The sequence below is a fragment of the Athene noctua genome, chromosome 4 (assembly GCF_965140245.1).
Source record: "Athene noctua chromosome 4, bAthNoc1.hap1.1, whole genome shotgun sequence".
In the NCBI taxonomy this organism is placed as follows: domain Eukaryota; kingdom Metazoa; phylum Chordata; class Aves; order Strigiformes; family Strigidae; genus Athene; species Athene noctua.
In genome coordinates, this window is record NC_134040.1 from 7,096,223 (window position 1) to 7,115,563 (window position 19,341).

Sequence of the window (19,341 nt, forward strand, 5' to 3'; positions counted from 1 at the left end):
TGGTTTTGAGAACCAGAATTTGGAAAAGAGTAGCAAGTTTCACCGTGAACACAATACTAGATGTAGTGGATACTAAATCACTACTTAAATATTTTCTTTATCCATAAGCTGTCTTTGCATTCTCATAAAGTTAACAAGGAGATTAAAGTTATTTTGTATTAAATCCCAATTTACTTTAGACTGTACTCTTAAAATGTCTGTTTATTTTAGCTTCAGTGAAATAAAACCACAGTACTCTTTGTTTGCTCCTGGATCAATGTCCTGTTGTAGCAGTAGTTGTCAAAACTCTGAGGAAGATTATTTTTTCATTGTAAGTCTTTTGCATTTTCCTTCTGCCACGCCTCTCCCATCAAGGACTGTCATATAAACAGTGTGATAACTTACCTATCTTGTAGACATTCATGTTGTTTAATGTTAAAGTTATCATGAGTATAACTTCATTATTTCTTTATAGTAGTGGGCTTATAGAAATTAATTTGTCCTTGAAGGCAGAACGTTGAACAAGGGCTTGTTAAATTCCAAATGTTTGGCTAAAGCCTCTTGATGCAGTTGATGCTTCCTAGCAGTCAGCCTGATTATCTGGTCTGGCATGGATTTCTAGACACTGAATGGTCAGGAAGCTGCAGGAGAGGAAGAAGAGAACATTGTTGATGCAGAAGCTGATGAAGGGGATGGTGATGCTACAGAAGCAAAACGGAGGAAGAACCAGGAAGAAGAGGTAATGGTTTTCCAGGTGCGGTGCTCAGCACTGCACTTTAATTCCCAATTTCCTCTGCCTTGGTTTGATTGGGAAGGAAAGCTTCCATTGAAACAAAATGCTGAAAAACAAACCCCGCTTGAGATGGGAAAGTCTCTGCTTTGTGCTCATCAGTTTTGATTTGGATGGAGGGAAGACTGTAGCAGGACTGTTTTTAAAACTTTACTGTGGTTCTTAATGAATATTCTCGCTGGCTCTGCATGTTTCTCCATTTTCACTACTTCATAGTTACTGCTTAAAAGATGGGTTGCTGTCATTTCAGCAAGAGGGTAGAGTAATTGAAAGTCTTGAGGGAATCCCATCATCAGAGTTGGATTATGGGAGGAGCCATTTTCAGGGGGAGAAAACTAAATTCTGCTACAATCCCAATAACCTGTAGCATCCTGGGGTCTATTGAGGAATAATGGCACAATTGTAAAGAAACAGAGACTGAACTGAATCTGTTATATTATTTTCTTTGCAATGGAATTGCATTTTCATTGTGTCATACGTGAGATACTTGCAACTCAGCTGTCAAGAATATTCATGAATAAAACTGTTCATGGTGTGCTTTGTTTCTGTACATGTTCTGGCTCAGATAAATACATTATTTCTGTGCAGGTTGATTATGAGAGTGAAGAAGAGATTGGGGAAGAAAACATTGATGAGAATGTAGAAGATGAAGAGGCTGAATCAGATAAAGAAGAAAGGACTCCTGGTGCTGAAGAAGATCAGAATGGAGCAGATGGTGATGAATCTCAACATCTTTCCTTTATGTCTCAGACTAAAAAAGAGAAAGATCAATTACATCAGTCAGCAGAGTTGCGAGTAAATGCTGTTCTGGACAGTCACCCATCAATACAGAATTACACATTTGACATGGAAAATGAACTTTGGTGTGAGGTAAGATGGTGGTGCCTGGAAACAACTGTGTGTGGTTGTGCAATCGTTGCATGTAGCTCTCATAACAAATGGATCTTTCCAGTGCAGTGCTGCTGTTTTGGCACTCCTGTATTAATATAGGAAAGTGGCAGTTCAAGTGTACTTGTTGACAGAATCTTTAGTAACTTCTAACTTTCAGAATGCCTGATGAAACTTCTTTTTAAAAACAGGGTTTTTGACAGGTTTATTGTGTTTTAATCTTTAAAGATGCACCATTGTGTAATTATTGGTGAATAAAAGTGATGGCTGGACTGTTGAAAGAGTCTAAACATCTTAAAAAAACAAAAGGAAAAAAACAAAACCAAAAAAGACCCAACAAACGCTCCACCTCCCAGAAAAAGCCACCCAAAAAACCCCAGTCAGTGTAAGTTCAGAGCAATGTGGATGAAAGATTCTGGGATGGAGTATTCCTGTTAGTATTGTTCAGCTGTAATTCTAGTCAGATGTGCATGTTCCTAAACACAGAACTAGGGTAATTTTGCCTAAAAAGTAGGCTGGTTGTTGAGCCTGATGTTTGAGCTTCCTTACAGAACAACACTGCGTTGGTTTGTTTTTTGTTTTTTTTCCCCTCTTAGGTTTCATTGATGCTTCCATTGATGAAGGTGTACTTCGATCTCTCCTCCTTGCTTGTGTCTCTTGCACGAAGCACAGTCATTCATGAAGTGAAGGGAATCACACGATGCTTGTTGAATGAAAGTACCAATAAGCAAGGAGAGAAGGAACTTGTTCTGCACACCGAAGGGATAAACCTTGTGGAGCTGTTCAGATACTCTGATGTACGTAATCTATTTATAATCCCAAACTTGAATGATCTTTTGTGATCTACAGAGAGATGGTGGATGACGTATGCCACTTACATTTAGCAGGAGTGATGTGCAGCCTTTTCAGCTATTAAACTCTCTTCCTCCTTGTTTTTACCCTACAGATGTGTTCAGAGCTCAGCAGAGCCTTTTCTCAAGGGCAGCTTGCAAATCAGTTTTTGTGCAGCAGCCCAGTGTCTAATGACAGATAATTTCACACCATGCTTCCAACTGTCTCTAAATGTTACTTGAGGGAGTTCTTCCATCTAATGAATTGTAGTACTTGGAGATGAATAGTTCTGTTACGCCATTTAGCCCATAACTCTACGAATACAAGATTGTTTTAAGCTACATCTTCTCTACTGCTTTTGCTAAAAGTTCTGGCTGGCTGAGGCATACAGGGCATTGCTTGGAAGGCTTTAACGTGTTCCTCTGCTGCTTGGGATGGTTTGTTTGTTTGCTTTTTCTAATTTTCAGATCATTTTCTCCTGTGGTGGGTGTCAATTCCAGTACTCTTGTTTGTGTATATAATGCTGTGATCACTAGCTTCAACATAAATCCCCAGAATTGTTTCTGTCTGTGTTTCACAGAATCACAGAATGTTTTGGGTTGGAAGGGACCTTAAAGATCATCCGGTTCCACCCCCCTGCCCTGGGCAGGGACACCTTCCACTAGCCCAGGTTGCCCAAAGCCCCGTCCAACCTGGCCTTGAACACTGCCAGGGAGGGGGCAGCCACAGCTTCTCTGGGAAACCTGTGCCAGGGCCTCACCCCCCTCACAGGGAAGAACTTACTCATTATATCTGATCTAAATCTACCCTCTTTCAGTTTAAAACCGTTACCTCTCATCCTTTCCCTACATCCCCTGATCAGGAGTCCCTCCCCACCTTTCCTGCAGCCCCTTTCAGTACTGGAAGGTGCTGTAAGATCTCCCTGGAGCCTTCTCTTCTCCAGGCTGAACAACCCCAACTCTCAGCCTGTCCTCACAGGGGAGGGGCTCCAGCCCCCGATCATATTTGTAGTCCTCTGAGCTGCTTCATAGTTGTTCTGTAACTGTTGGTGCTGCTTAAGCTCATGAAATATGGAGGAAAAAAGCTACCTTAGCTTGTCTTAAGTTATTTGGAAATGGAGGGCTACTACTGTCCTAACTTGTATCTGGTTTTTTTTACTTCCAGATTTTGGACATGAACAGACTTTATTCTAATGATATTCATGCCATGGCTAAGAATTATGGAATTGAGTCTGCCCTGAGGGTGATTATAAAGGAAATAAAAGATGTATTTGCTGTATATGGTAAGGCTTCTTTGTATTTCTAAAGATAGTCTTTATTATCACTAACGTGGGAAAACCCAGCCACAGTGCTTGTAAAGTTGTGCTTTTGCATGATTTTTCCATTTATGTATATATTTATAAGTTGCACCTAGTCATTGTATTAATCATTATAGTGCCTTTTGTGGAGACTTTGTTAGTTAATTGTTAGGTTCCATTTAATCAGTAGAAAATTCACTAGACAAGGTTGAATTTAGCTACTCTTTCACAGAGTTTTTCTGTTCTGGTATATTTAGTCTTTGCAAGCTGGAAGGTCCAGATGAATTAACTATTGACATCTAAGGAAGCTGTTAGGCTAGTACAGTGGCCCTGAGAGTGGGATTAATCTTGTCTTGCTGTCTTTTTAATCATGGGAGACTAGGCTCCCTTTGTAGTTGAGTTTTTATATGTTTCCTAAAATAGTTGCACTGCTTTGTCTGAATGTTCCTCTCTGCCCTATTCAGAGAGTCCAGGCAGCTGGCTTAGGGAAGAAGCCTGACTTCACGGGCTGGGTTGAATTTGCCTTAAGGGAAGTAAGTCTTACTATGAATGAAATGACTGAAAAGATGGAAGGTTAATACAGTGGGAATTTTAGCAACCAGTTATATCAAGCAGATTTGCCAGCTGGCAGCCCAGAGTGGTCTGACCTTCAGGTTGTTCGGGACCAGCTAGGTAAATGTTGACAGAGCTGCTAATGATCCCCCATCACACCGACTCCACAAGCGTTATTTAAAAGTAAGTGATATTTCTTTTTAGCCTAAATGGTTGTTAGGGTTTTTTTTTTGTGGATGCTTAATATCATGCACGGAAAATACCAGAACCCTTTCTGCCTCGGGTGCCTAGCTAGTGCAGGCCAGCAGGTGAGGGGCTGGCTCTGTCCCATACAGACAGATGGATGTGTGATCCCCTTCTGCATAAACAAAGATGATGCAGACCTTACTGATTTTTATGGAGAGAAACTGCTGCCTTACAACATTCTTGACATTTTAGTCTCCCTTGAGAGAGATTGTTTTACATTATAGAGAGATCTGCCCCTCTTGGATATTTGAGGGGAGCAGTTAAACCAGCTATGCACAGAGGTGTGACTGCCAGAAGAATGTTAATAGAGATGTTCTCCATGTTGATTAGATTCAGGGGGTTTAATTTAGACCTGATTTATTTAGAAAAAAACGCTTTAGCCTTTGAAAGCTCTGATGATTGCTCTTTCTTGTGTTCTTAGGAATTGTGGTAGACCCTCGGCACCTTTCACTTGTGGCAGATTACATGTGTTTTGAAGGATTTTATAAACCGCTGAATCGTTTTGGAATTCAGTCCAACTCCTCCCCTCTGCAACAGATGACATTTGAAACCAGCTACAAATTCCTGAAGGAAGCAACAATGATGGGTAAATGGTTTAGTTTGAAATATATTGCTGCAGCATTTCACATATGCTTTGTTTTCATCGTAACTTTCCACTATTTTGAGTAATGCATAATTGCATTAGAAGAAATGCCAGAGGCTAAAATTTTAATTAAGCCCTTGCCTACAAAAATGTTCCAGATGTTTTTAATAGAATTCTGTCAGCTTAAATGAAGTCAGCTCCCACATGTAATTTGTGGGGTCTGGTACTCCTTTCTTTATGAATTAGATAGGCATTTTTATAACAAACCTTAAGATTGTTAAGATTTGTTATACCAAAGCTTTATAACAGACTACTAAATCTGCCTTTTTCTGTTTCTACTATTAATATTGTCATCTCTGCTTTGGTTTTATGTCGCTATTATAGTTTCCATATTTTCAATTCTTCTCTAACCTTGCTATTCAGAATTTGATTGTGAGAACAGTCCTCCCGGTGGTGACTTTGATTCTGGTTTTCTTCTGCTTTGTAGCACTTTCCTATCTTTTTTTCTGAAACACAGTCAAAGGATCAGATTAATTTGTCTCATGGTAGGTTTCTGGTGCCATTTGAGATGCACAAGAGTATCTGTTCTGCCCTCTAGTGCTGTTCTGGAAGGTGTAGATCACATGGCTGCAGGGATTCTTTAGGGCATTTGAAGTGGCACTAGCCATCTACATTTAGGAGTTTTATCCAAAAAACTTGTGCTTTCAGTCTGTCATTAGCCAGTTCGCTTCATTTCATGCTTTGGATACTAATTACCTCTCTCCTTTATTTGCAAATAGTCTTGGTTTCTGTCACTTGGCCAGTTGGATGCTCTCCTTGGATGCTCCTGTGCTGCCTCCTTTGCTCCCTGTTACAAATGGGAGAAGCTCTCAACATGATCTCTTCAGTGAGCTTGCACAGATGTCAGAGATACTTTTATCACTGAATTTCTTTTTGTTCATGCTGTTTTGTTCCTTTTCTGGGAAGGTAATTTGGGTTAGGATTGTAATACTGTAATTTGGGAATAGTATTGGTTACAGTTGACTTAAAATTAATCTGAAAATCAGAAGAGAAAAGTGTAAATCCGGGGTGAAATTGAATAGAGGATGTTTTGTGCACAGTTGTGCTCTCTCTCCAGATTCATGTTGTATCACATATTGACCTAGAAAAAAGATAAGGTTTTTGCCAGGTGAAACATAATTCTATTTATGGATAATATTATGAATAAAGACATGAAGTGCATACTGACAGAAGGGCACAATGAAATGGCAGGAAAGCTACACTGATTACACTGATGAGGGAGTTACTGATTTCACCACGATGGAAATCAAAGTCATAACTTGGAGTGCAGCAGTCTGGATCTAATTTGCTTTAATGTAACAGATCACTTGACTGTGCAGTCAAGTTTATGCTTATGGCCCTGATCAACAAGAAGTAAAACAGAAGGGTTGTGACTGCTGCGCACAGCTAACGTAAGAAGTGCCGTTAGAGTGCTGGTGTGACCCAGCAGACACTGATCAGGGTTTAGTGTGCAGAAGCAAGAGCCCTTTGGCTATTTGCTCAAAGAATAACTCCTTGTTAACATCATGTAAGCACTCAGGATAGTTATTTAATGATCTAACAAAGAAGCTTTTTTTTTTTTTTTTCCTTCAGCTGAGACATTTAGGAGCAGCTATTTAATTATTCAGTTGTAGCTGAGATCAGAGCAGCAAGCACGTGCCATATGCTGTGCTGTGGTGCAGCTCCTCCCCCATCCTCTGTATGTTAGGAAGTTCAGTATATTTTGCTCGGTAGAATAAAGATGACCCAAACTTATCAAAAGTTTAACGATTTTATTTCCAGTTTTCTAACTGCTCTAATGACAAAATTCCAGCTTGCTGTAGTTAGGATGAATGAAAAACTGCCTGGATGCTTATAAAAACAGTGAAAGCAAACCAGTCGTAGCCAGACAGGTCATCTGGAGAGCTTCCAGGTCTCTGTGACACTATTTCGCTACAGTGAGTAACCACAAAATCAAAGGAATTCATGGAATGTCTCTCCAGTGAAAAGTTCTCTTCATATCTAGCCAGAAGGGTTTAAAATCCACATCAAAAGGATTCACTCTAACAAAGGAAAAAGGCAGCAATGAAAAGGGAATCTTTTTGGTTTTGCCTCACTGATGTATTTTTTTTTAGCAATCTGTTTAATCAGCGAAATGTGTTCACTGGAAGGTCAAATCTGTGTTCTCTTAGAATTCAGAACGTGTTGCCTTTTCATGCTGAATAGGGGGAGTTGGGTAATGTGTGGCCTAATTCTCTGCTTTAACAAAAAGATCGGGACGAGATAATAGTTGTAGGAGGGGTAGGAAGAGGTTTGGACTCCTGCACTCAGAAATACAAATTCAATATGAACAGCAGGTGGCAGTGCCTTTCTGAAACTAGGAGGGGCTGAACCAGATGACTTCTTGCATGTAAACCAAAATGTTTTCTTTTCAGCACTGACCTTTTAGAAACCTTTGGGAAACATCCTAGTATGATTTTGTTTGAATTCCGTTACAGGTGCCCATGATGAACTGCGATCCCCTTCTGCATGCCTAGTGGTTGGAAAAGTTGTTAAAGGAGGGACTGGTTTGTTTGACCTCAAGCAACCCCTTACGTAGTGTTTCGGTTTTAACTTAAGGATCCTGATTGAAACGTTCATTGTAAGAGACGTGTATGCTCCACAGCTACGCAGCGAGGGTGTGCTGTGTCCCCTGTCATCTTCCCTGTGCCAGCAGGACCTGATGAGCCTAATCTATTTAATGAGAATGCATCTGCATCTTTAGGAGCTATCCTTTGATCCAAAGAAACATTTATTTACTGTTTATTAATGTAAAAAATAGGATTATTGATTTACATAGGAAAGAATAAAATGAAAGAGACTGTCTTGGTCTCCCAACAGGCTGTGCAGCAGCTGTGGAAACAGAAGTCAAAGCAGAATCTGTTTATGCTGTCTTAATTTTTGTGGGGCAGAATTCCCATCTAGGTGGGTAGTGCCAGTTGCCACAGGGTTGTTGTGTGACAAATTTAGAGTATTGGAAATAGCATTCAGAGCTCGCAGGTGTAGCTGGGCAGCGCTGTGCTGAAGCTTATCCTCTTCTTTTGCTGTACGTGTGTGCACTGCCATGACTTTTGTAAGCTGTAGAGGATGCATTTTCCTATTCTGCTACTTCATTTATTAAGAATTATGTGTCTGTGACACAATTATTAAATTTCTTTATTAGCTGAAGACCAAAATTCAGTTTTCGTGGTTTCTACAGGCATTTTCCAATGCCTACTCTTACAACTTCTTTGTATGGAATAGATCTCTGCACAGTGAGTAACCTGACATTTGATAAAGATTTATTCCTTAAATGGCAATATGAGCTGCTGTAACAGTGACTACACAAACGACTCTTGTAAGAATTACCGAGACAGAGTTTTTTAAACTATTTTTGCTTAAATATTCTGTATCTAAGAGGATATTTAATAAAGGACATTGCAAAGAAATACTCTGAATGCCCTATTATGTGGTTGTGTTACCAAGGGAATTTTGTCATGGGGCCAACAGCCATTGCTTTGACTCTAATGGCTGTTAAACGTTGCATGGCTGAGAGCTCTTAGCCACTCTTCAGAAATCAGACTTTCTTTTTCATACATGATTTTTAATCAGAATGCAGCGTGCACACATAGTTAAAATTCTTTGGAGTTTGCTCACTACCATGTAGGCAAGTTTTTCTAACAGATTTCAAGCCCTGATCATTCTCAGCAGAACCTCTAAGCTAGTGGAAAAGCGCCAGAGCTCACTTAGGCAGCTGAGGAGCTCCTACTTCCAATGGAGCTGTGCTAAAGGAGATCAGATCAGATAGTGGGAGACATTGGCTTGGGACTGTGAAAGAGCCTCAGTAGAGTATCTTGATAGACTCTGTTCTGCTTCAGCCCCTTGAATCTGGGTCAAATGTGCTGCGAATTGTGCTGAAGCTTAACAAATGCATTGTCTGTGTAGGTCTCCAGTTTCGCTTTGCAGATCTTGGTAAAAGATTTCCTTGTGTCTTTCTCCAATCTTAGCAACTGCTATGTATTTCTCAAAAACATGTCATTCTGCAAACGGCCGGGAAAGAATTAGTTGGATACAGTTTCACAAATGGTTAGATGGGAAAGAACAAACGTGGTAACAAAAAGACTTAATTTCAGGCTACAGTCTGTACTGTTACAGACCATTTGCTGAGAAAGATCCCCAAGAGGTATTCACAGTCCTGCAGTGAAGAGCATCTGTGCCACATTTTCTATCTGAAGATGCAGTATCCTTTACTTCTCTACAGAGTTTGACCTAAATCACTCATTCATCCAAGTGTTCATGTCGCTTCTCTGTGAAGCTTAAGAGGTCGTTTTGATTGTGTCATGGTAATGAAGTTTTCAGAGTTACGGAGCCGTGAAACACAAGAAAATTTACAAGTCTTATATTTTGGTATAATATACCCACATACAAATTCTGTGTATTTGAAATGTGTGTATGTGAAATCATGCTGTGCTGCAACTGAAGAGAGATTGAGTCTCCCAAGTGACTTGATGTCCTTTTCTTGACAAGAGCTTGCTTTTCTGTTGCTGTCTGAAGCTCCCGAGGCAGCTTTGCCTGTAGCAATCCTCTCTGGATTACTTGCTGCTTCAGCAGTGAGAAGTAGTCCTGTGTGGTGGGAGGCAGCAGTCAGCCCACACACTTTAGGGGAGCAAAGGGTATGGATGCTAAATGAGCAGGGCAGTAGAGTGCCTATAAATATTACATAGTCTCATTTTAAGAAAACGTACTGAAGTGACTGTCCTTTGCTTTACACCACATCGAGTGTCAAATTGCTGTTTCTTGCTCCCCGCGGAATCAGCTGTGCAGGAAATGGTGATGAATTCAGTCAGTCCTGCTGCTGGGTTATCTCATACTGATGATCCTTTAAATAGAGCTGTTTGGAAAATGTGCTCTGGCCGAGGCAGGATGAGCCAACCTGTCTTTTCAGTTCTGAGTTGCCTTTAAAATTTAGGCACAGGATCTGAAAAACTAGTCTGATCTGTAATGAAAGAACTGGTACTGTAGGAAAGCCCCTAACATTACACTTCAGATCTTGTCTCATGTTTGCTTGGGAAAACAAAGTAGGTGGCTGTTCATGCACAAAAGTGATAGCAGGGAGAGAATGGCAGGTCCTCGGATGAGTCTGGGTCTCCAAGGTTGGAGAATGGTACATATTTTGGCAATAAATGGACTTATACTGTGAAGGAGAGGCAGCTGAGGTAGCAGTTAACTCTTAATCCGTAGCATGAGTGGTTTGGCATGGGAATCATCTAAACTGCCCTGAAACAGGAGTTTTGGTTTGCTTAAAATTCACATGCATGCGGAAAAGGGAGGTAGAAGAAACGTGCTGCTTCCTGTGGTCAGAAAACTTCCATTTCTTTTCACACAACACGCACCTCTGCACAGTTAGGTTTTTTATGTTTTAAGGTTTTCTTCTTGCTCCTTGCACTGATTGCTGTCGCTGTACAGTACTTTGAGGAAGCGTGAGCTGCCTACCCCTAAGCACAGTCTGGGAGAGCGCTGCAGTAATGGATGGCGCTCTTGCTCTGTAATTATGTAAGAAGATAGAGTCAGTTTTGGCATAAAGGACCCTTAAGAGCTGACAGCACGTGTGATTTCATGGAGACGAGGAGGTCATGATTGAAAAGCCAAAAGAACAGGCTAGAAAGCCCCTTTGGAATGTGAGAATGGAGCTTTGCAAATATGTAAATAAGATGGGAATTCGTAATTGGGGCTTCCTTTTTCTTTTTTCTCCAAGTAAGTATCTTGCCGCTTGTAAGGAAGTGAAGGAATTAGTGCCTCAAACGTTCACTGGCACAGAAAACCCTCAAGGACAAGCTGTGGCCTTTGTGATTAGTCTAAGGAACGTCACCCAGGGAAGTGGGAGTGTATGGAAGGCTGCACCCCCCACTCCCTTGTGGTTGTATTGCCAAGCTCCTTAGATAAGCCTCAAAGCGGGGAAACATGCTCTGAGTGAAATGAGATGTTCAGGTTAAAAGACTGATAAGAGATAAATAACCATCACCACATGGTCCTAAGCAAAAACTGAGGTAAAAATAAACGTGGGGGAGCGAGCACGACCACCACCTCAGTTGGATGAGGGGGTTGGTGCACCCCATTCCCCCTCAGTGTATGCGCAGAATCCACACTCCAGCTTTTCCCTGTCTCTCATGGAAATGAGTTTGTGGAATACCTGCCTCTCTGGGACTACTCTGCTAATCAGCTGATAAGATGAACTTAAAAGACAACAGAAAACTTTGCTGGGTGTGCACCCACCACCCAAGACTGCCGGACCTGAGACAACGCTGGAACCTGGGGTGGTGATCTGGACTTTTTAACTCTCTTCCTTTCCCTTCCTTTTCTTTCCTTTCTTTCTTAGAGATTTATCAGTAAGAGACCCCATTGCATATTAGCCTTTTCCAAGTTCAAGCATTTCTACTGCAAGTAAGACATTTTAACTGGTTGGTTGGTGTTGTTTCACCTTAATTTAACTCAGGGGGATCATGAAACCTTTACAATTCCCTGGGCTCCCAGTCCGGGTTGTAACACTGCTCTGAATCAGAATTCAGTGTGGGTTTTTTGGTTGGTTTTTTTTTTTTGCTTGCTGCTGAGGAAACCTGCTTCTCTCTGGTGGCAGGCCAAGCACTGAAGAAACACAGCAGATGGCACTGAGAACTCTTTGTGCTCTTTTTGACTTTTTTTCTTGAATGCACAGTATTTACAAGCCTTACTTCAAGTATCTTTGATGTTACTTTGACAGTTATCACAAATAACACAAAACCAATACTGGACAGTCACATCTTGTGATTTCCTTCAGTTTGTGTACGTATGCTGCATTTTCATTTGTCTGTGACCGAGAAGTTGGATGCAGTGCTGGCACGGGCCACACTCTTAATGCTTCTTCCCTGGGAACCATCCCTTCTCTTAACTGTCTGCTGCACTGTAGGGTGCCAGGATACCCTAAGACTGCAAAAACATGGCAGGAGTGAGAGAAGAAAAGGTAGCTTCCAAAATTGCATGCTTTCTATGTGTTCTCTCTGTTAATAATAGCAAACAAGCTAACGTTTATAAGCTTGACTGAACGTGTGCTCCAGGGACGAGCTGGTTAGCATGTGCAGGTATAAAAGCTGGGGCAAGAGGCTTTTTTTAAAGATGTAATAGAAGAACTTAGAGTTACTCAGCCAGAAAAGGAGGCAGTGATCCTCGTCTTCTGATTGTGTGTGCTTTGGCAAGCTGGGCATATGCTGTGGGTTTTTTCCTGCTTGTATAGTACAAAGCAGCCACTTGATCCAGATTTGCTACCTGCAAGATAGGGTGACAAACTTTTTCAGTGTGTTGCCAACAGTGAATCAGCTTGTATTTATTTGCACAGCAGTTGGAAAGCAAGCTATGTTCAAGCTTAATAAATTGTAATAGAAGGCTTGTTCTTGTCAGTAAACGTTTAAAAAAAAATCCTAAATCAGGCAATGAGAATGGATAGAAATAGGAATTAGTCCTTTCATCTCGAAAGCAAAGCTAAATACTAGAAGACAGGGAGCAGAAAAGTTTGTTTTGCCAGATCCTTGGTTCCCACATTGTTATGCTTGTGCAGGTCAGTAACCAAGCAGTGGCAACAACACAGCTCAAAGAGATCTTTAATCATTCGGAGCCTTTCTGGACAAACCATTTGAAGCTTGCCAGTAAGTACTCAAATCTGGAAGCTACCTCATCTGCTGACGAGTTTGGCAAGTACAAGGGCATGTGACACCTCAGGGACACTTCACACAAGGTCAGATTGTGGTGACTGGACGATGCTCCTGGGACTGGCTGGCAGCAGGAGGATCAAGCCAAAGCCAAAACCTTTCTCTGGGATTAGGTCAGACAGAAGAACTTGTGAACATTGCCCAGAAGGGTTGAGATACAAAAAGTGTTTTGAAGGTTTCAGTGCTGAACATGGCTGTTCTTGGGGTGGACGTGAAGGCTGGGGTCTGGAGGTGTGAAGACAACCGCTGTGCAGTAAGTGAGGATGAGATCTACCTTCCGCACCTTGCCATGTGGCAACATGCTACCTCAGCAGAAGGGAACAGTGGAAACTTTGTGCACCTTCAGTCCCCGCTTTTCCTTGCTGTTTATATAGCATGCTCAGCAGCACAGATGATGCTTCACCCTGAAGACCCCTGTAGATGTGTGTAATAATAGTATGAATGTAACTTGTATAATGTAATATAATAATTTGTATAATATAAATATAAGTTTTAGATAAGTGTGTAATAGTAATATAACTAATAGAAAGTAAATGTGACTTCTCTCACAGCACGCCCAGGGAAGAGGAGGTGAACCATGTCCAGTCGTGCCCATGAGCCCGGTGTTGAGGACACCCACTGAGGATGCAGGAGACTTGCTCTAGGCTCTCTGCAGTGCCCTGAGGGGCTTCAGATGCACCACCTGAGTGGCCTAACCACTAGCCCAGGGCAGGGAAACTTCACTTTTTCTGCTCTGGAACTCTGTGCTGCTGCTGGAAGTGATGTGTTGTTTGTAGGCATAAGGGAGGGAGGAGGTCGGCTCCATTCCCAGGGGAAGGGAGGGGGAACCAGCACTTTCTTGGAAGACCAGAGAAACTTTCCTCCTAGTGTTTGTGCCGCCTCATCCAGAAGGATAGAGAGAAATTCTGCCTCAAAACAGGATTGCAACTATCTGTTTTTCAAGATCTATGGCATTTTTCCATGGTATGAAAGATAGGGGTTGTAAGTCCCTCAGCAAAAGAAGATTCTGAAACCCTGTCGTGGATGAGCACTAAGCCTAGGTGAGGCATCCCCCTAGCTCCTTCAGCTTTGCCTTTCTGGATCATTTCTGATGTACCCTGCACTGCAGCACAGGTTTGGTGAGGCCTGAGGATGCTCCCGGTGGGAGGTGGACATCCATAGGGCACTGCCCAATCCTGGATGCTGAGCTGGAGGTGTACAGGGGAAAATTGGGGTGCTCAGAGAGGTGTAAGGTGAGAAATCAGTTTTGCATCAGCACTAGCGTGGCCAGCAGGGACAGGGAAGGGATCTTACCCCTGTACTCGGCACTGGTGAGGCCGCACCTCGAGTCCTGGGTTCAGTTTTGGGCCCCTCACTACAAAAAGGCCATTGAATGACTCGAGCGTGTCCAGAGAAGGGCAACGGAGCTGGTGCAGGGTCTGGAGCACAGGTCTGCTGGGGAGCGGCTGAGGGAACTGGGGGGGTTTAGTCTGGAGAAGAGGAGGCTGAGGGGAGACCTCATCCCCCTCTACAGCTCCCTGACAGGAGGGTGCAGAGAGGGGGGATGAGTCTCTTGAACCAAGTAACAAGCGATAGGACAAGAGGGAATGGCCTCAAGTTGCACCAGGGAAGGTTTAGACTGGATATTAGGAAGCATTTCTTTCCAGAAGGGGTTGTTGGGCGTTGGAATGGGCTGCCCAGGGAGGTGGTGGAGTCCCCATCCCTGGAGGGGTTGAAGAGTCGGGTTGACCCAGCGCTGAGGGATCTGGTGGAGTTGGGAACTGTCAGTGTGAGGTTAATGGTTGGACTGGATGATCTTCAAGGTCTTTTCCAACCGAGATAATTCTGTGATGCTGTGAAATCGAGGCACCTACAGAGCTCTGCTGGCTGCAGGGTCAAGGGGCAGCTACGCAGCGGTTTCCAGGAATGCCGCATTGATCAGTGGAAGCATCATTAACACATCCTCCATGGAGGCCTGTGCCGCTGAGCTGAGCTGTCGGCCAGAGCCAGCCCGACAGCCATTCCCACTCCTGATACAGTGGGTGCCGTCGAGCCAGGATTAAGCAAAGCTGCTCATTACTGATGTGTTACAGTTTTCTGGCTGAGATCCCTGGAAAGAGCTGACTGTCCAAATTGCCCTGGAAAAGTTGAGGTCTGATCATGGAGCCAGAGAGGATGTAGAGCTGTCCCTGTTTTCCTGGGTGCCGCGCACGCTGCCAGCGTCAGGAAGATAAATGATCCCCCTCTGTGGGGCTGCCTTGGATCTGGTGGGGCTGCGGCTTGGTCTGTAGTAACACTGCTGCTGTTGTTTGGGTTTTGGAGCCTTGCCTAGTGCTACAGAGGGAATAACGAGTGATCAAGAAGTAACAGTGAAACACTAACGCAAACTGCAATAAATACAGAGATGCATTATTAATGGGACATTAAAACTGAAAGGGCAAGTAGAGCAAATCATATGCTGACAGTACAACAGCTCTGCGGAAAAGTCCCAGGGATGTACCTCGGGGGAAAAAAAAAATCAATGCTCTGTAAAACATTTCAATACAGGGATCTTCTGCTTTCCATTATACCGTATTTCTTCTGCCTGGGAGCCTGGATTATTTCTGGAAGATGCAGAATTTGTAACGTGTTTTAGACCAAATAGCCTTGTGAATGTAAATAATGCTACAAACCAGGGCAGTGCCCTCGGCCTGCCACAGAATCAGCTGCCACTTAATGGGTCTCCTTTAATTTTGGATAAAGCTACAGAACTGAATTTTTGCGAGAGTGGAAAGAGAGCAGAGTCTGAATTCCTGCTCTTGCCAAGCTCAGATAGGGCAGGAGTTAGGCTGGACCCAGACGGGTGCCAAGTGAGGGGTAGCATCAGGGAGTGTCCATTTCATCCCCTCTTTGCACAAACATCAGCATTTGGGACAACATTACGTAATTTTACAGTAAGTAAGGCTCAGGCAGCAGCTGTCATGCTTTGCCTCATGTTTTGGGGCCGGTCCAGGGCTCTGGGCAGCAGAGTGTTGCTGAAACAGCTCTTTTAAGGTGCTGATGCATCCACTCCACCACCCACCAGGCTTCAGGTCTGCTTGGTTGTCTCTGGTACAGCCCGATCAGTACAAGCTCATCTTCCTCCATTGGAGATGGAGCTAATGCCCATGCACATGCTCCAACTTAACAAGGTGACATAAAGCAGGTGGTGGGAGCATGGACAGGATCTACCCCTTTTTCCTTGACCCATGGGCTCTTGTTGACCCAAATCTTTGAGTGTCTTCAAGTCTCTGTGATGGCCCCTTGCAGCCAGGTCCTCCCTGGGCAGTGCTTTTGCAGGCTCTCAGCTTTACCCTTCATGTGCAGAGGTTTTGTAGGCATTGCTTTGGCTTGTACAAACACCTGTTGTGGGTGAAGCTCCAGCAAAGCCAGACCTAGCTGTGTCCAGCTTAACTCCCTTCCCCGGCACCACAGTTTCCTGAGTGCCTCCCCTGGGCTTGGTGGCGATCATCCTTTCCGAGAGCCCACACTGGGGTGGCTGCTTGTCTTCCCCATGGTTAATGTTGGCTTGTCCAAGGTGCTGGTGGGGCTGGTGCTGTGGGGAGGGGGAGGATCACCCCCCACGCTGCTGCCAGGGAGGCAGTGGGCAGGCTCAGCTTGCTGCTGCTTTTCCCTCCTGCAGTGGCAGTGTGTGTGTCCTCTCTGCTCAAATTTCTCCCCTGCCCGGGATGTGTGTGTCTCCATTGACACTGAAACCAGTCCCTCCCTTCCTCGGCTGAGTGGTCTGTGTCTGCAGAAGGTCCCTGCTCCTCCTTGGCTGCAGGATGGTTACAAAAGCCACAGCTGCTTTTCCTGTCTGTCCGGGGAAATTCCCTTGCTTCAAATTCAAGGAACTGAAATGAATTGGGTTTGATTTGTTTTGTTTTCTTCTCTCTTCTGCCAACATCCATCATCCTGAACTGTTTCTACACTAAGCTATTTAAGGGAATGAGTCTCTGCTGGTTCATTTTGGGGGTGGGATGGGAGACCAGCACACAGAGAGTATAACCAATGGTACGTCCACCTGGTCAGGCCACGGGGCATAAAGCCAGGCTGGGATTCGTCCATCGCAGCTAAACCCTGACATGACAGCCTGGGGGCTGTGCCGCAGGGATCTGCTTTTCCCAGGGCCTCTCTGACTGTGAATTTAAGTCAGCAGCTGAGACTTCATTCCACACAGTCCTACAAAGCCATGTGAGGCAAATGTTTTTTCCTCTTGGGATTTGTGGGTGTTTTTTTAAAGGAAATGTTTAAAATGGGATTGAGTTTTCTTCCTGGAAATGCCAAGTTTTTTCCAGGGAAGCAAAGCTCTTTGCACTTCAGTGAAAGGAGTATGCAACAGGACTTGGGCTCCTGAGTACTGCATTGTCTATGTAAAAAGAACTGATTCTTTAAAATAAAGCTTTATGGACAAGAAAGCAGAAATGTCGATGTGACGAACACAGACAACCTGAAGAGTCAGTTTGACTTTAGCTTTTCACCTCACTGGGACACTAGAAAACCTCCAAACAAACCCTTGACTGTGAAACGTCAAACCAAGAGATTTCCTGGTATAACAAAACCCAACATACTGTTTTTGCAGTCAAGCAAAAGATTTCATCTGAACTTCTCCTTAGGGGAGTTATTTAAGATACCCACAGTTTTTAAAGTTATTTTAGATGTGAAAAGGTTTGTGCCAGAATAAAATAACAAGCCAGTTTTCAGTATCCGCATTTCTCTCTCATTTTTTGTCCTAAAATTATTTTCTCAATCCTGCTGAAATTAGTGGGGATAAGAGGGAGTTTATTCACTGCCTGATAAACCATTTGAAAAACATCCACCTACAATTAAATAAGGAAAGATTGTGACGGGTGTATGCTCCTGAGGTTTAAGTTGCTTTGAAAAATACAGCTTGCCTGTCTCCAGACTGTGAGTTATTCCTGGCAAATTGATACAAAACATCTTTGTCAGGATTCATCAGAAATCCCATGCTAGAGCCAAACACCCACCCAAGGCACCTGCCTCTTGCAAATGCCTCATTTGAACTATCACCTCCATATTTACCCAGGGACCATCTCGGACGAGCGAGGGTTTGGGGAACATGGAGATGTGGAAAGCACTCTCAGTGCATCTTTTCCTCCCCAGAGTCAGAAGCATCATATGAGAGTCACTGTATCCTACGTGTACCTGACAAACACAAAGCATCACCCCTACAGCATGTCTCTGGTTTGCTAGCAAAACCTCACGCAGCTTAAAAAGAACAGTTTTCAGACTTAGTATAATTGAAACTGGTATGAATTTAGATAGGTATCTGTCAAAGAGTGTATTTACAGTGGCTGTTTGGGACAACAGGCTGAGAAATCGTGGATAAACACACCAAGTTAAGCAGTACCAAGGGGAGAGAGAGAAGGGGAAAGGACCAGTAAAGTCCTGTCATTCCCATTAAAGCCAAGCCTGCTAGTTTTAATATCTTTAAGGTGGGGTAAAGGTTATTGTGTCACTGCCAATCTTTTTCCACTACGTCAGAAAAATACATTGACAGCTGACCCTTATGTGCGCTGGGGAAGAAAATTATTTCATATCTATGCATCTTTGCAGTGATAACACCTACCTGCCAACCAATGAGTAATTAATTACCTCGGTGCATGACCCAAAAATGCAACACAGTCTGCAGCATCCAGCAAGGGGGGCAACACAGCGGGGAGCTGTAAGCCCTCATGGGCATTCTCATGCTAGGGCTTGCGTTGCCTTTTTTTCTGGCTCAGTAGCAAAAATGTCATTATTTTTCTTGCTGTGTTAATTTAATGGCTGCTTCTGGCTAGCTGAAGACCTGGCATCACCTCATCAGTGCTGTAGCATCAGGTCAGGGCAGGGCATCTCAGCTTTTGCTTCCACAGAATGGTTTAGGTAGGAAGGGACCTTTAAAGACCATTTAGTCCAAGCCTCCTGCAGTTAGCAGGAACATCTTCAACTAGATCAGGTTGCTCAGAGCCCCTGAATGGTTCTTGAATGTTTCCAAGGAGGGGGCATCTACCACCTCTCTGGGCAACCTGTTCCACTCTGGTCTAGTTACAGGTTGATTTAATGCCATGAAGCTGGATCAACTCAGAGCTTCCACAAGCAAAAGGGAAAAGCTGCGTCGTTAAAGCAAATGTTTTTAATGCTCACAAGATCTGGGCGCTGTTCCCAGCTCAAATGCAGATGTCTCATGATCTCAGACAAATCACATCACTCTTCCATGCATGGGGGGCCTCACTGTCAATGCAGTTGATACTTCTTTAATACAGGCACTTTGCAGCACCCTGTGAGATTAGCCAGCAGAAGCTACCACTCCTAAATAAAGGCTCATAAACCCATTTCCTGACCGCATTTGCTGTCTGTTTCTGCTTCAATTCTGATTACCTTAAAGACATAAAATGCTATT

General features: G+C 43.4%; 1 protein-coding gene across 4 annotated transcripts in view; it reads left to right on the forward strand.

The window, feature by feature from the left end:
• The window catches only part of POLR1A (RNA polymerase I subunit A), a 41,310-nt gene extending 27,341 nt beyond the window's left edge, over positions 1–13,969 (forward strand). For 2 of the 4 annotated variants that reach the window (XM_074904334.1, XM_074904338.1), the window contains 6 exons: positions 602–718; positions 1,358–1,639; positions 2,254–2,454; positions 3,653–3,770; positions 5,005–5,169; positions 5,946–8,645. In XM_074904334.1, coding sequence (XP_074760435.1) covers positions 602–718; positions 1,358–1,639; positions 2,254–2,454; positions 3,653–3,770; positions 5,005–5,169; positions 5,946–6,091 — 1,029 coding nt within the window. In that variant the 3' untranslated portion in view covers positions 6,092–8,645. Of the gene's footprint in view, positions 1–601; positions 719–1,357; positions 1,640–2,253; positions 2,455–3,652; positions 3,771–5,004; positions 5,170–5,945; positions 8,646–13,492 lie in introns of those variants that run through there. The other 2 variants (XM_074904336.1, XM_074904335.1) reach the window with 2 other exon arrangements.
• Positions 13,970–19,341: the final 5,372 nt, after the last annotated feature.